Raw genomic sequence first — 13,462 nt, forward strand, 5'->3', positions numbered from 1 at the left:
GAGCTAAGAACCTAACTCGTACACCACGGCGACGGCAATGAATCAAGGCCATAGAGAATAAAAAAAAAAATCATTTGAAAGTAAGAAAAAGACCCATGAGGCCAGGAATTTGGATCAACATCAATGAACGAATGAACGAAGAATAGTGACAACCGGTGAAGGACGAACGGCGACTCGAAGATGTTCTGCTTCTTTATATTTTATGTATATATTACATGTATGTATAAATTTCTGATTTCTTTGGTTTTATATAATTTTGGGTGATTTGTGAGATGGGTTTATGAAATTTTGAATGATTGAAGTGTTGAAATTAAAATTTCGAGATCTGAAATAATCCCCCACTCACCTCTGATTTCCACATTGGATCCTAATTCCTATCCCTCCCTTCTTTTCCTCTCTCTCTCTCTACAACTTTCTCTCTCTGTATATGTATTTTATACAAAAGTTCTGCTGTTGTAATACATGGTCCATCTTCAAAGCAAGGAGAAAGTGAAAGGCAGAGAATAAAACCCTTTTCCTTAGTGTTGTGTAGTGCTTTCTTGTGTTTGAAAGAGGTTAATTATCTTTCAATCTTCTTGTTCATCTTTGGAGCTTCAGAAAACCCAAGAAATCATTTTTTTTATAACAGAAAACCCAAGAAATGAAACACGTGAGAAATCAAACCCAAGACAAAATCAAACACAAGGGTTTGCCAACCGACGTCACCTCACCGCCCTTAACCTCCTTCGTTTCGCCTTCGCCTCTGCCTCTCTTCATTCGTCTCCTCTGTTTTGAGAATTAGGGTTCTTAGCAAATGAAAAAAAAAAAAAAAAAAGAGTTCAAAACAACCATGGCAGATGATCTAAACTCATACAATCCACCCACTCCAATTCTAATTTTGTATCTGCTGAGCTTAATCCAATGTACCCTATATATATATACACACATATTAGAGTATAAACTTTCACTCAAAACCAAAAACAAAACACAAGCATTGAAAACAATGAGTTTGTTTCCTAAAACAATGGAAAAGAAAAATAGAACAGGTCTTAAAAAGATTATTGTAAGCAAAAAATAGACAATTCAATAATTCAGAACACTAGTCACCAAGCTCAATCAATCAAACATCTCTGGATCAATGCTGAAAAAATGCCAACTTAAATCATGAAAAGCTCGAAAATAATCATCCGAAACCGTCTTGATTCCAAACTCTTTTGTAAATCTCCTAACAGCCAAGATATGCTTCCTCAAATTAACAACATTCGAGTTCTTAAACACCAACCCATATTGCTCATATGTCTCAAAGCTGTTCCCAAACAATATTATACGGTTCAACATGTCCGATCTCCAATTTGCCTGCAGGAGATTGTCATACAACTCTGCCTCACAGTGTGGCATGAAAAATAATGTCGGTTTCAAAGCTTGTCGCCTACCTTGTTCATTGACTGATAGAACAGAACAACCAAGACTTTCTAAAACCCGAGTTTCTGTACCAGAAAGAATCGGATCAAACACCTCTAGATCTCCAATCCAACTGAACATTTTCTTCATCAAAATCGCAAGGCTAAGCTGAAATCGAGGGGGGTCATATGATTCAATGCTACCAATACCATATATCACCATGTTCATCTTTGGTTCAGAGCCCAGAAGCCTTGAAAGACAATCCAAGATTTGAGGAGACCGAGCTTGATCCATAAAAGTATAGAAGAAGAGAGAGGTCTCAACTTTCTTCATGCAGACTTGCATTTTCTGCATCAATTTCAATTCTCTGTCAGAATCAACCTCATGGTCGATTGGAACCCATGGTTGTTCTTGTTCTAGGATCTGAGATTTGAGATTTCTTCTTTGTTTTTTACCACGACGAGGCAAAACAATTGTCCAGTCTCCAGTTGGATTTGGCTTTTCAACTGTGAGAGTTTTTGCTGAAGCAGCCATGGCAATAAGCACAGAGTAGTCTACTTCTAACTAGACAGTCCTTGTGGTTTCAGAAAAATGTAGTGCCAACACAACAAGAGACTGGTCCAGAGGGGTCTACAACATATACTTCAGCCAGAGACCTTGTCCATGCAATCAATGATCATCTGATCCAAATAGAAATCTTGGCATTTGGAACATGTTAATTGTAAATACACAATTTTGTTAGAAACAATCAACTGCATTAGTAGCACAGATTTGGGGAAAAGGCAGCCAGCAGGAACATAGGGGAATTAAAAAGCCTATGAAGCTTGGTATAAAGAAAATTATATTTTTAATTAATTAACAGACCCAAAAGACATTTGTTCTTCATCGAAACTTTAAGGCTGTGTTTCGGTCTAGGATTTAAGGAGGAAAAAGTGACAAAATTTAGCTTCTATTTCATTCATTTTTTCCTCTTCCTATTTCCTTCTCCTTCTCAAATCCCTCCTCAAATCCTTGATTCAATCACAGCCTAAGAGGAACAAGAAACACTTGATAAAGAAATGTATCAAACAGGTCCAAAAACATGACATTTAACATCACCTGCACTTTTATCCTTTTTGTTCTCCTGGGGAACATACACACAGGAAATTGATGATACGGCGTTCATGTAGTTTTAACTGGTTTAAGTAGGCCAGTTGTTCCAATGACAGGATTTACATATATGTTCAGTTGGAATTCATCAAATACAGTCACACATGAAAGTAGTATATTTAAAGGACTTATTATGATAATCATTCATTAGGTAAGGACATTTAGCATGCATCTATAGAAACAATTTCCTCTACTTTCAGAGAAATTATAATACAAGTAGGATATGGCATTCCAATCTGTTCTAAATACCAGCATCTTGCCCTAAACAAAAATTCAATAGATAATAAATTGAAAGAGTTACATTACATGAAACAAGTGAAGAAGTTTTGATTTAAGTGTAATTCAAGAGAAAATTGTAGGGACTTCCCAAAAGGTTTACGAATCAGGCAGGGAAAGGGCGTACCTAGTGCATGAAAGCTCCCGCTTAAGTGGAGTCTGGGAAAGGGTTATGTACGCAGCCTTACCCCCACAAACGGAAAGGCTGTTTCCACGACTCGAACCAGTGACCACCAGGTCACCAAGGGGTAGCTTTACCGCTACGCCAGGCCCGCTACAAATCAGCCACGGAAACTCCCTTATAAAGGTATGCAAAGACCTTTCCTAGTGGCATGCCCTAGGTTTGAAGGATTTGGTAACAAGATAGAAATGCTAACGGAATGGGAGAGAGATGAAGACGAGACAAATCTAGTTCTTAGACGAGAAGGGATAAAACTCAGCGATAAAGCGTCATCTTGACGTGGTGGAAGTCATCAGTTCAAGCCTAATTATCCCTAAACCCAATGCGAGTTTTCTAGAAAAAAGAGGATTCTTCAGTTTAGCAGTTTTTTCTTCAATTTCTTGTGGAGTAAAATTCTCACCAGTACAAGTCAAGGGAATGCCCCCAAGCTTCAGATTTCCATATAAAGAACACAATGAGCATACATACCCTCTTTTAACTTTTATTTTGGCAGATTGAATATCATTTATAATAAATCAGAATAAGACACGACAAGTTTTTCCAAGAAATCCCAACGAAAAATACAAACTATTCCTTCTTTTCTATCGAATCGATCATGACCACTATATTAGAAACAGCAAGGCATGCCACCGGGAAAACAACCCAAACCCATAAAAAACAATCCTCTTCAAAAATTGGTATATCATGCAAAAAGAAAGGAAAAAGTCCTTCTTAGCTACCTGAGTCGAACACAAATGATGCACTCTATAAAAAATTTAAAAAAAAACTGCCACGAATCACACATATGCATGTAGTGGCTCGGCTAGAGGAAGAAGCCAGAGCCTAAGCGCTAGTGAAGAATAGACATGATAGAATCAATTGATTGCATAAGATATGCTAAAACCACTTATTGGATGACTTCCCTATCCGTATGGCCGGTCAATCGGTGACAACCCCACAACAAAGAGTGAAATGCAAAGCCCTTTCTATATTACAGAGTGCGCTCTTTCTATATTTAGCATGCATCTACAGAAACAACTTCCTCTACTTTCAGAGAAATTACAGTACAAAGTAGAATATTGCATTCCCGTCTGTTCAGCATCTAGCCCTAAACAAAAATTCAACAGTGAATAAATTGACGGAGTTATTATACATGAAAGAGTGATGAAGTTTTGATTTAAGTGTAATTCAAGTGAAAATTGTAGGGACTTTCCATAAGGTTTGTGAATCAGGCAAGGAAACTCCTTCACTTACAAAATTAGTCAAGGAACTCTCCTACTCTTGATATCTAATTGTAACTTTTGACCGAGTTTACTAGTAAAAATGATCACTTCAGCCTCATATGCAATAATTAGTCACTTCCTCGACAATATTAGCCTAAAAGGAGACTTGAATAAACTCGTAAATGGAGTCAGATTATTTAGTCACATTTCTATGTCAAGCAACCATTATGGAACATGAGGTCATTTATAGCCCATACAACAAGAAAAAAAATACTGATAATAAAAATAACCTAGATACACAATCCAAACAAAGACCCTTCCTATGGAATTAGCACGACCAGGCAATCAAATTCTTGGTGGGAATCATCAACTTTATAATGTTTTAATAACAACTCATGCTTTTTTAATGATATTTTTTATGGTTATGCCTCCGATGATAGGTGGATATGCTAATTGATCTGTTCCAATTCTGATAGGTCCGCCTGACACAACATTTCTTATAAATTAATAATTAATGATTTCTCAAGGTGTCCACCATTGAAATATTTCAAAAAGTTGGCAAGACAAATTTTAAAATATATATGTATATATATATCACTACATAACTCGAATGAAAAAATCATTGGAAACTATTTATTTTTTGTTGATGTTGAAATAAAAGAAGAATAAAATAATAAAATAAACATCTTGCAATTCTGATAGGTTCGCCTGACACGAAATTTCTTATAAATTAATAATTAATAATGTCTCAAGGTGTCCACCATTGAAATATTTCAAAAAGTCAGCAAGACAAATTTTAAAATATATATCACTACATAACTCGAATGAAAAAATCATTAGAAACGATTATTTTTTGTTGATGTTGAAATAAACTAAGAATAAAATAATAAAATAAACATCTTGCACATATTCCCTAACATAATATTTTAAAATTTTGTCCACAACAAATTTTAAAGGACAAATTACATTGACCACCCTTGACCGTGAGTAATAAAAAATATAGTGAGCCCCTAAGGTTAATAACGAAAAAGTAAACAGCACTAATGGATGATATAGAATTACCCTTTCTCCATTAAATATTTTAAAATTCAATACTACATCAGTATCCAAACACTTTCTTTCTTCCTACCCTACCCTCACTTTCAGCATCACCACCAACCTACCCTTCACTCTCTAGAAACCTCTCTTTACTTCTCTTTCTCTATCTCTATGTCCCTCTAACGGTGGATCTCTTAGTTGGGGTGTGGTGAAGACTTCAACATACAGTAGGTCTCTTGATGGCATTTGTTGGTGGCTCACTGTGGTGGTTGATGGCGGTGATGTTGTGCAAGTGGTTGTACAGTAGGAATCCACTTGTCCAAAGCAATCAAAAACCATGAATCCATCGGTCCCTTGACGAGTCTATGATCTTTCACATTACTACTGTTGACAAGTCTTTGCAAAGATTATGATCTGGATGTGAATCCTGGACATGATATGGCTCTATATTAATTTCTAGACATAATAATCTTATTGGATTTTTTTTTTTTTTACGGTGCTATATCTGGAAGGTGCAATAGATTATTGTCCTCAATTTATTCCCTGTGCTATTTTTACAACTACACTGCAAGTCATGGAAATGCAGTCCAAACAAAACCTTTTTCTTATTCTTTGAATTTGATCACAACTCCATCTATAGACAAAAAATGACCAAATGAGCAGCTAACATTTAAGTAGTAGCCCTATCTATAATGTAAATCATACAAATACTTCATGAGGCTAGGGCTGTTCGAATACCCACCCTGCCCAATGAATCCAACCAGCCAGACCACAAACAGACGGTTTGGAAACTATATTCGGTCAACTACAGGTTAACATGGATATTTTTAGCAGTTTGTTGAATAATGGGTTTGGCAAAAAGAAACCCACATAACCCGACCACCGACCTATATATTTAAAAAATATCTCCACGTGTCATATGTAATTGATGTTCTCATATTATATTCATCACTATTCTAGGGTGCTTCACCAACTTTCCCGTCGAAAATGCTGCTGCTCTCTTTCTCTGTGCACTCATTGATTCCTACAATAATTCCTACACACTCTCATTCAACATTAATTACACTTTCTCCTATAAATTAATTACTCTGACTCACCCTCCTATTTTGACCTCTCTTCACTGTTCCATCTACTATCTTACTCTCTCCATAAATTTCCTCTTCTACCCATCTCTACTCTTCCGTTTGAAAAAAATATCCTTATTTGCATTTATATCTCTCTTCCATTAATCAATATCTCTCTCTTCCTTCGAGTCTCTCTTCCTTCCACTACATTGATTATATTTCTCCCATAGGCTGGCTATTCAATTCCCCCACCGAAAAAACCCTTCAATCTCCTCCCAAAAATTCAATCTACCTCTTCAATCCCCTAATTGTCATTCTTTTTTTCCCCGGAAACATTAATGGTGGTGTTGTTCAATTAATGGCGATGGTTGTGGTAGATCATCTGACACTTACAGCATGTTGTATCAATTTCCCATACACTCGGTGATGAGCGATGACAGCAATGAGTGATGGAGGAAGTTGTGGCGGTCAGTGACATGGTGAGTCTCCTCTCTCCCTCCCTTTGTCCCATTTTCTTTTCTTCACTCTCTCTCACATAAACCAACACGTGAGTCTAAGATCTGTTTATTGTGAAGTTTGAATTCCATTTTTCTCATATTTTTTTCCCCATTCTCTTTATCTAAGAGATTTTCGAATTCAACTGATCCGACAGCCAAACGGAGTCCGTTGACTCGGTCGATTTCAAAGAGGAAGTCAGTTGATGGCAGTTCAGTGATTTTCCAATCTGAATGTGTCGGTTCGCTGAGGATTAAGGGTGAACCCTTGCCAAACCACCCCACAAACACCCCTACATGAGGCTCATGCAGGCTAAACTCTACAATGCAAATCATAACTAAGATGTGAAGTATGATGTATCCCAACCCATCCCATGAAGTAAAGGTACCTAGCAATAAGTCACATTGTGGTTTAAATGAGCTTGTACTACTAGTAACTAACATTCTTGGCCAGCCTACAAATTAGAAATCTATGAAACTTATGCCAGATGCCAAAACCTTAAGTTACTTTCTTCTATTTAATGGAAAAGTGAAAACCATACCAAAGAAAAAGAAAAAAAAAGGGAAACCATACTCGAAGAAATCAGGATACAAGGGCTTCTTCAATGAACTCATTTAAAGGATTAAGGGAACAAGGCCACACTTTACAAGAAGTTTTAAAGCCACTATATGGAGGTTATGCATATAATAAGGTGTTAATAGTTGGTTTAACACTAGGGAAAAACACCACCTGTCATTGTAAATGAACAAATAAATAACTCAACATGCAGCTCACCCTTAAATCATATCACTCAAATGTTTTCATTCCTTAATTAATCCATCCAATCCAATCTTTCACAAAATAATACATAGTAATACTTAGTTTGAGCTTTCTACTACATACTCATCACAAAAAACCAAGCTCAGTGAGAAATCTGCTGCTTTTTTTAGTACAAGCATTTCCTAGATAGGGTTCAAAAAAGGGACTGGGGGGCTTTACCATAAGATATGATAATGATGGCAGCCCAAGTTTAGAGCTATTTAAAGTGGTCCAATAAAGTGACAGGTTTGATTACAAAACTCAAATACGTACTGGCTCTGGAACATTGTTCCGTGATGATAAAGTTTGGAAAAATCCTTTTAGATCCTAAAATCCAAACATCGCAGTTCTGTTGAAACTTGAAGAAAATTCCAACCTAGAAATTTTGACCATGGGAACAGCTTGCAAGATCCAATCTCTAAAGCAAATGATATTATCTAACAATAAAAAATGGAACAAAATTGAGTTGTATGGGGCCCTAGGAGACTCATTAAGATGGGGCCTTCTTACATACTAAAAAAAAAATTATCAAGAGCTCCCAAGATTGGATTAATTTTTTTTATTTTTTGCTTCTTTTTTTCTTTTTCATCTACTTTCTAGGAAGCATGATTATATAATCAATCAGTCATATTCCAATCCACATAAATACAACCCACAGACACAAATTATGTAATCAAACCCATTACATCTACAAAGATTAAGTTTCCATGTGTGTGTGTGTGTGTGTGTGTGAGAGAGAGAGAGAGAGAGAGAGAGGAGATATGTTATGTTCAGATTATTCAAAAAATATGTTCCCACACATAATACCAAAGATTGAAACCAAAACTTAAAAAAACAACAATTAGGACAAAGCAGAGCAACACAATAAGAATCTAATGGGTTTTGAAAGACAAAGCAAAATAAAGATGATTGAAACGTGGTGTTCAAAGAGCGCCGAATACATACATATATATATATATATATATATTTCCCAAATTACATCCATTAACCTAAAAACAAAAAAGAACCTACCGAATGGAACTACTACCATAACACAGAAGTCAGAAATGTTTTCTTTTGTATTTCCCTAATCCTGTACTTCTTTTATGATGAGATGAAGAAGTTGTCTTTTGATAGTTTTTAATTGTAGAAATTATGAAACCAAAAATCAATTAGGGCAAAGAAATTACAGAATTTAAGTTAAAGATACTTCCATTAAATTGCATTAAAGAAGCAAAGAGAAGACTCACCAGACCTAAGTTACCAGAAATCGCTAAGGAGGTGGGGATTTGCGATCTGGATCGTACGATCCCAATCGCAGGTTGTTTGTGAACTGGATCACAGATTTGAGCGTTCCAATGAAAAATCAACGCAGAACACAAGAAAGAAATAGAAACTTATAGTGCTTTCCCTATGCGTCGCTGTCATCATTTGTCTTTTTCGCATCATCGTCAACCACCAGATCTTCGAAACAAGTTGGTGCTTCTTCGTCTCCAATGGAAACCCTAGAGGTTGCGATTGTCAAAGATGAAGGGTTCGACATTTTTCAACTAGAACAGGCCCATACAAGAGATGATTGAACGATTGAGAAAAAAATATGTAAAATATAAAGAAGCAAATTTGGGAATAGCTTTTATTTTGGAAAATATTTTGAATAATGCTATATGTACTGGATGTATTAATTAATATATTAACGGATTATATGATATAATTTTAAATATTTATAATTTGTATAATAAATAAAGTTAATATTAATTGATACACCAATATATATATTAATTAATGTCTGTAGTACACTGAGGTCATGTTTGATTCGCAAGATTAATAGTGAAGTATTAATAATCCTATTAAATTAGTGTGGTATTCACTATTCAATTGGATTAATATCCATTGGATTAATAATCTCACCCCTACCCCATTACTAATAATCTTACAAATTTATTAGATTAATTATTCATTAGATTAATAATCATAAACTAAAATATTAAAACAAACATAAAATAATTAGACTCACAAATTAATAATCTCAATCTCATACTCTAATCCACTCAACCAAACAAAAAGATTTGTCGTCTCCCCTCTTCCAATTCTACAGTCAAATAATTGGAAACATACATGAGAAGTCGTAGAGTTCAACTAAAGGAGGAGTGATTGTATACATAGGCACATATTTGGGAAGTTGTTATAATTTATTACAACCATGGTCTGTCACACACGTCTGTTTTAGAAATTGAGAGGTGTTAATTCAAAAGGTCCCTTGGTCTTCTTTACAATTACCTTAAATATCTTGTATATAAAATTATATTTTAAGATTCCGAACCAATTAAATGTAAAGTTTCCTAAATAATTGGGTAAAATATTTTATTATTCCAAAACAATTATAATATATACTAGATATAAAATTATATTATACGGTTTCCTAAATAATTATATATTCAATTATGCATACTAATATGGAAGATAAATACAATGGCCAAAAAAAAATAGAAAAGAAAGATAAATATGAATAACAATTTTTTAAAAATACACAATTTTAAAATTATATCATACAGTTTCCTAAACAATTATATATTCTATTATACATAATAATAGAAAAGATAAATACAATGACCAAAAAAATAAGAAACATAAATATGAATATAACATTTTTTTAAAAATACGCAATTTTAAAATTATATTACACAGTTTCCTAAACAATTATATATTCTATTATACATAATAATAGAAAAGATAAATACAATAGCCAAAAAAAATAGGAAAGACAAATATGAATAACAATTTTTTGAAAGTACACAATTTTAAATGTTTGTTCTCTCTCAAAATAGAAAAGAAATAACACAAAAATAGAAAACAAATATTTTCATGCAACATAATTGTCTTTAAATTAGATTGGTTCTCTAGCTGTTTTCATAAGAAAAAAAGGCTGATTCCCATCAAGAAAAAAAAAACAAAACAAAACAAAACAAAACAAAACAAAAAAATTAGGAGCCATGGCTATGAAGCATGGACACTTCAAAATTGGTGTCGTGGCAGTGTCCGACATGCAAACACGCCAAGGACATGGGGACACACCGGGGACACATACGGAACATGGCATCTGGCGTGTCCGATTAATTTAATGATTTTTTTGGAAGGGGACACGGCGGGGACACATAGGGACACACCATGGGACACGGCGAGACTCAGTTTTAAATTTGTTATATTTTGTTTGGGGCAAAGTGTAATATTTAAAAATTAAAAGCAAAAAAAAAACAAAAAAACAAAAACAACAACAACAACAACACTTGTAGCCCTAAATCGAACAAAGAAAGAGTGAAGGAAGTCAGACCTGCGAAGACCTATCTCAATCGAAGACACTCTCTCTCTCAGTCGAAGTCGATCGAAGCTCTCCGATCCACTTGTCTCAGTCTCTGCCTCAATCTCTGTCTCAGACCACTCGTCTCAGTCTCTGTCTCAGACCTCCGATCCAGTCGACTTCGAAGGTAAGCCCTTCTCTCTCTCTCTCTCTCTCTCCCTTTGCTCTTTGCTCAACTGAGTTGATATTTGTTTTTGTTTTTTTTTTATACGTTTATATATATATATATATATATGTAAGACTTTTTTTTTTAATTATATGTTAATATACATGTATATATATATCTAAAACTGTATTTTTTTATAAAAAAAAATTGTAAGTTTATATATATAATGGTTATGAGTTTATATATATAATGGTTATAATTTATATATAATGTTAATGTTGATATTAATTTATAATGGTTCTCATTTATATATAATGGTTCTCATTTTTTTTAAATCATTCTAATGTTAATGTTAATTTATAATGGTTATAATTTATTAGAAAAATGTCTAGTTCAAATTCTGCCAATAACACCCAATCTGCCTTTGATGGTGAAGATAAGAAGCCACTGTGGAAATATGTGACTAGATTAGAAAAATGTCTAGTTCAAATTTTGTCTCTCTTATATTTATTGAATTAATGTTACTATGTTAGCATTTGTTAATTTTAATTTAGGATGAATATAATATGAATCTACATAACACATAAAAATATTTATAAAAAAAATAAAAAAATACGCCGTGTCTCCTGCCGTGTCCGTGCCTCCATTTTTTGAAAATTACCATGTCCCGTGTCCGTGTCCGTATCCGTGCTTCATAGAACCATTGTTTTTGGGGAAAAAAGCATGTGGATGATGCTCCTAAAAATTTAGAAGACGAGGAGGACATAATGATGTATGAAGATATTCCAACCAGTGATGATGAGAATGTTGAAGAAATTGATGTAATTCAGAATGACAAAGATGGTGGTAATATTGGTGCTCAAGCAAGAAATTTCACAGAGTCAAGAGAGAATCAGGTTGATATGAAGTCTAATCCTTTGTTGGATGAAGTTATTATGAAAGATGTTGCAAGCGGAAAAAATCCCGGGGGTGCCAAACATTGGGAGTGTAAGTATTGTAATTAGTGGCGGAACTAGAAAATTAAATTAGAGGGAGCGCTTATTAATTACAATATTAAAAATTTTTACAAAAAATATTTCACGCAAGTTTTTACAATTGATTTCGAGAAATATCAGAAAAATAATGTTATTTATAACTAGCGTATCATGGGCAATATAAAAAAATATGCATATAAGTTTTTAAATAAATTATACAGCGATAAATTATTTTTTATACAAAATTTGATTAAAAATTCAATATAATGGTAATATCACGTCATCATTAGTATGTGATATCACCAATTAATAGTAAATAAACACATAGAGAGTGAATCTCACATGTCAAATGTAACTAACAATTTAATAAATTTCATATATTTATAGTGAGATTACTTATACTTGCATATCAATAATAATGACATCACCGTTACATTCCAAATTTTTCATAAAATTTTCATAGATAATATGATTTATAGTAGTCTCTTCATTTTTACTCAGAAAACCATTATTGTTCTCATAATTTTAAAATATCATTGACATTTCACTCTAATAATGTTTTTGTAATTTTTTTATTTAAAATATCTTCTTTATATTTGTAAAAAAAAAAATCCCAAAATCAGGGGAGCACGTGACCCCCCTGGTTCCTTACTCCCTCCGCCACTGATTGTAATGCTAGTTTTGTGAGTACGTATACTCGTATTCATACAAACTTTTTTGGTGCTTCTACTAGAAAAAAAGCTGAAGTAAAAGGTGCCCTACTTTGTTGAAAAATCGCACATAATTGGAAAGGATGCATAAAAAGGTTGAAAACGTCAAGAAAAAAGGTGGTGCTTCTTCTTCTCTTAAAAATTTAAAACTTACTCATCGCCATGTACCAAGAAGCAAAGCTCCACCAAAAGATTCATTCGCCTTGATGGATAGACATGCATTGGATGCCATTATTGTAAGCAGTGTTTTAAAAAGCTCTAGGCACATCGAAACGCCAAGGTTACCTGGAGCTTAAGCGTCGAGACGCGAGGCGAGGCGAGGCGAGGCGCGCACCTCACCAAAGTGAAGCGCAAGTTATAGAAGTTAAGCAAAATATTAATATAGCACAATTTTCAACATTAGTAAATATTTAATATGTATATTATTAATTTTTTGAATAAGAAGAGAAGAAAAACAACAATTAATTTTTTTAATATATATATTATTTTATTTATTTATTATATTTTTTAAATAATGTGTTTCAGTTAATTTTTTTAGTTTATTTTGTATACATGTGTGTTTTTTTTTATTACTATGTATAAGTATATATTATATTTTACATATTATCTATAAGTATATTATATATTATATAATAGATATTGTATAATATTATATATATATGAATCAATTATATTTTATATATTATCCAATATTTGTAAGTATAATATATATTATATATTATATAGTAGGTGCTGATCAAAAAAAATATAGTATA

At 33.4% G+C, this 13,462-nt stretch overlaps 1 protein-coding gene across 1 annotated transcript; it reads right to left on the reverse strand.

The window, feature by feature from the left end:
- Positions 1 to 941: 941 nt before the first annotated feature.
- On the reverse strand, positions 942 to 9,165 carry LOC114278211 (protein SENSITIVITY TO RED LIGHT REDUCED 1). The gene has a single exon (XM_082916453.1). The coding sequence runs from the start codon at positions 1,912 to 1,914 to the stop codon at positions 1,096 to 1,098; it is 819 nt and encodes a 272-aa protein (XP_082772579.1). The 5' UTR covers positions 1,915 to 9,165; the 3' UTR covers positions 942 to 1,095.
- Between the last annotated feature and the right edge of the window lie 4,297 nt (positions 9,166 to 13,462).

This window comes from Camellia sinensis, chromosome 2 (assembly GCF_055761805.1).
Source record: "Camellia sinensis isolate YWXY chromosome 2, ASM5576180v1, whole genome shotgun sequence".
Classification (NCBI taxonomy): Eukaryota; Viridiplantae; Streptophyta; class Magnoliopsida; order Ericales; family Theaceae; genus Camellia; species Camellia sinensis.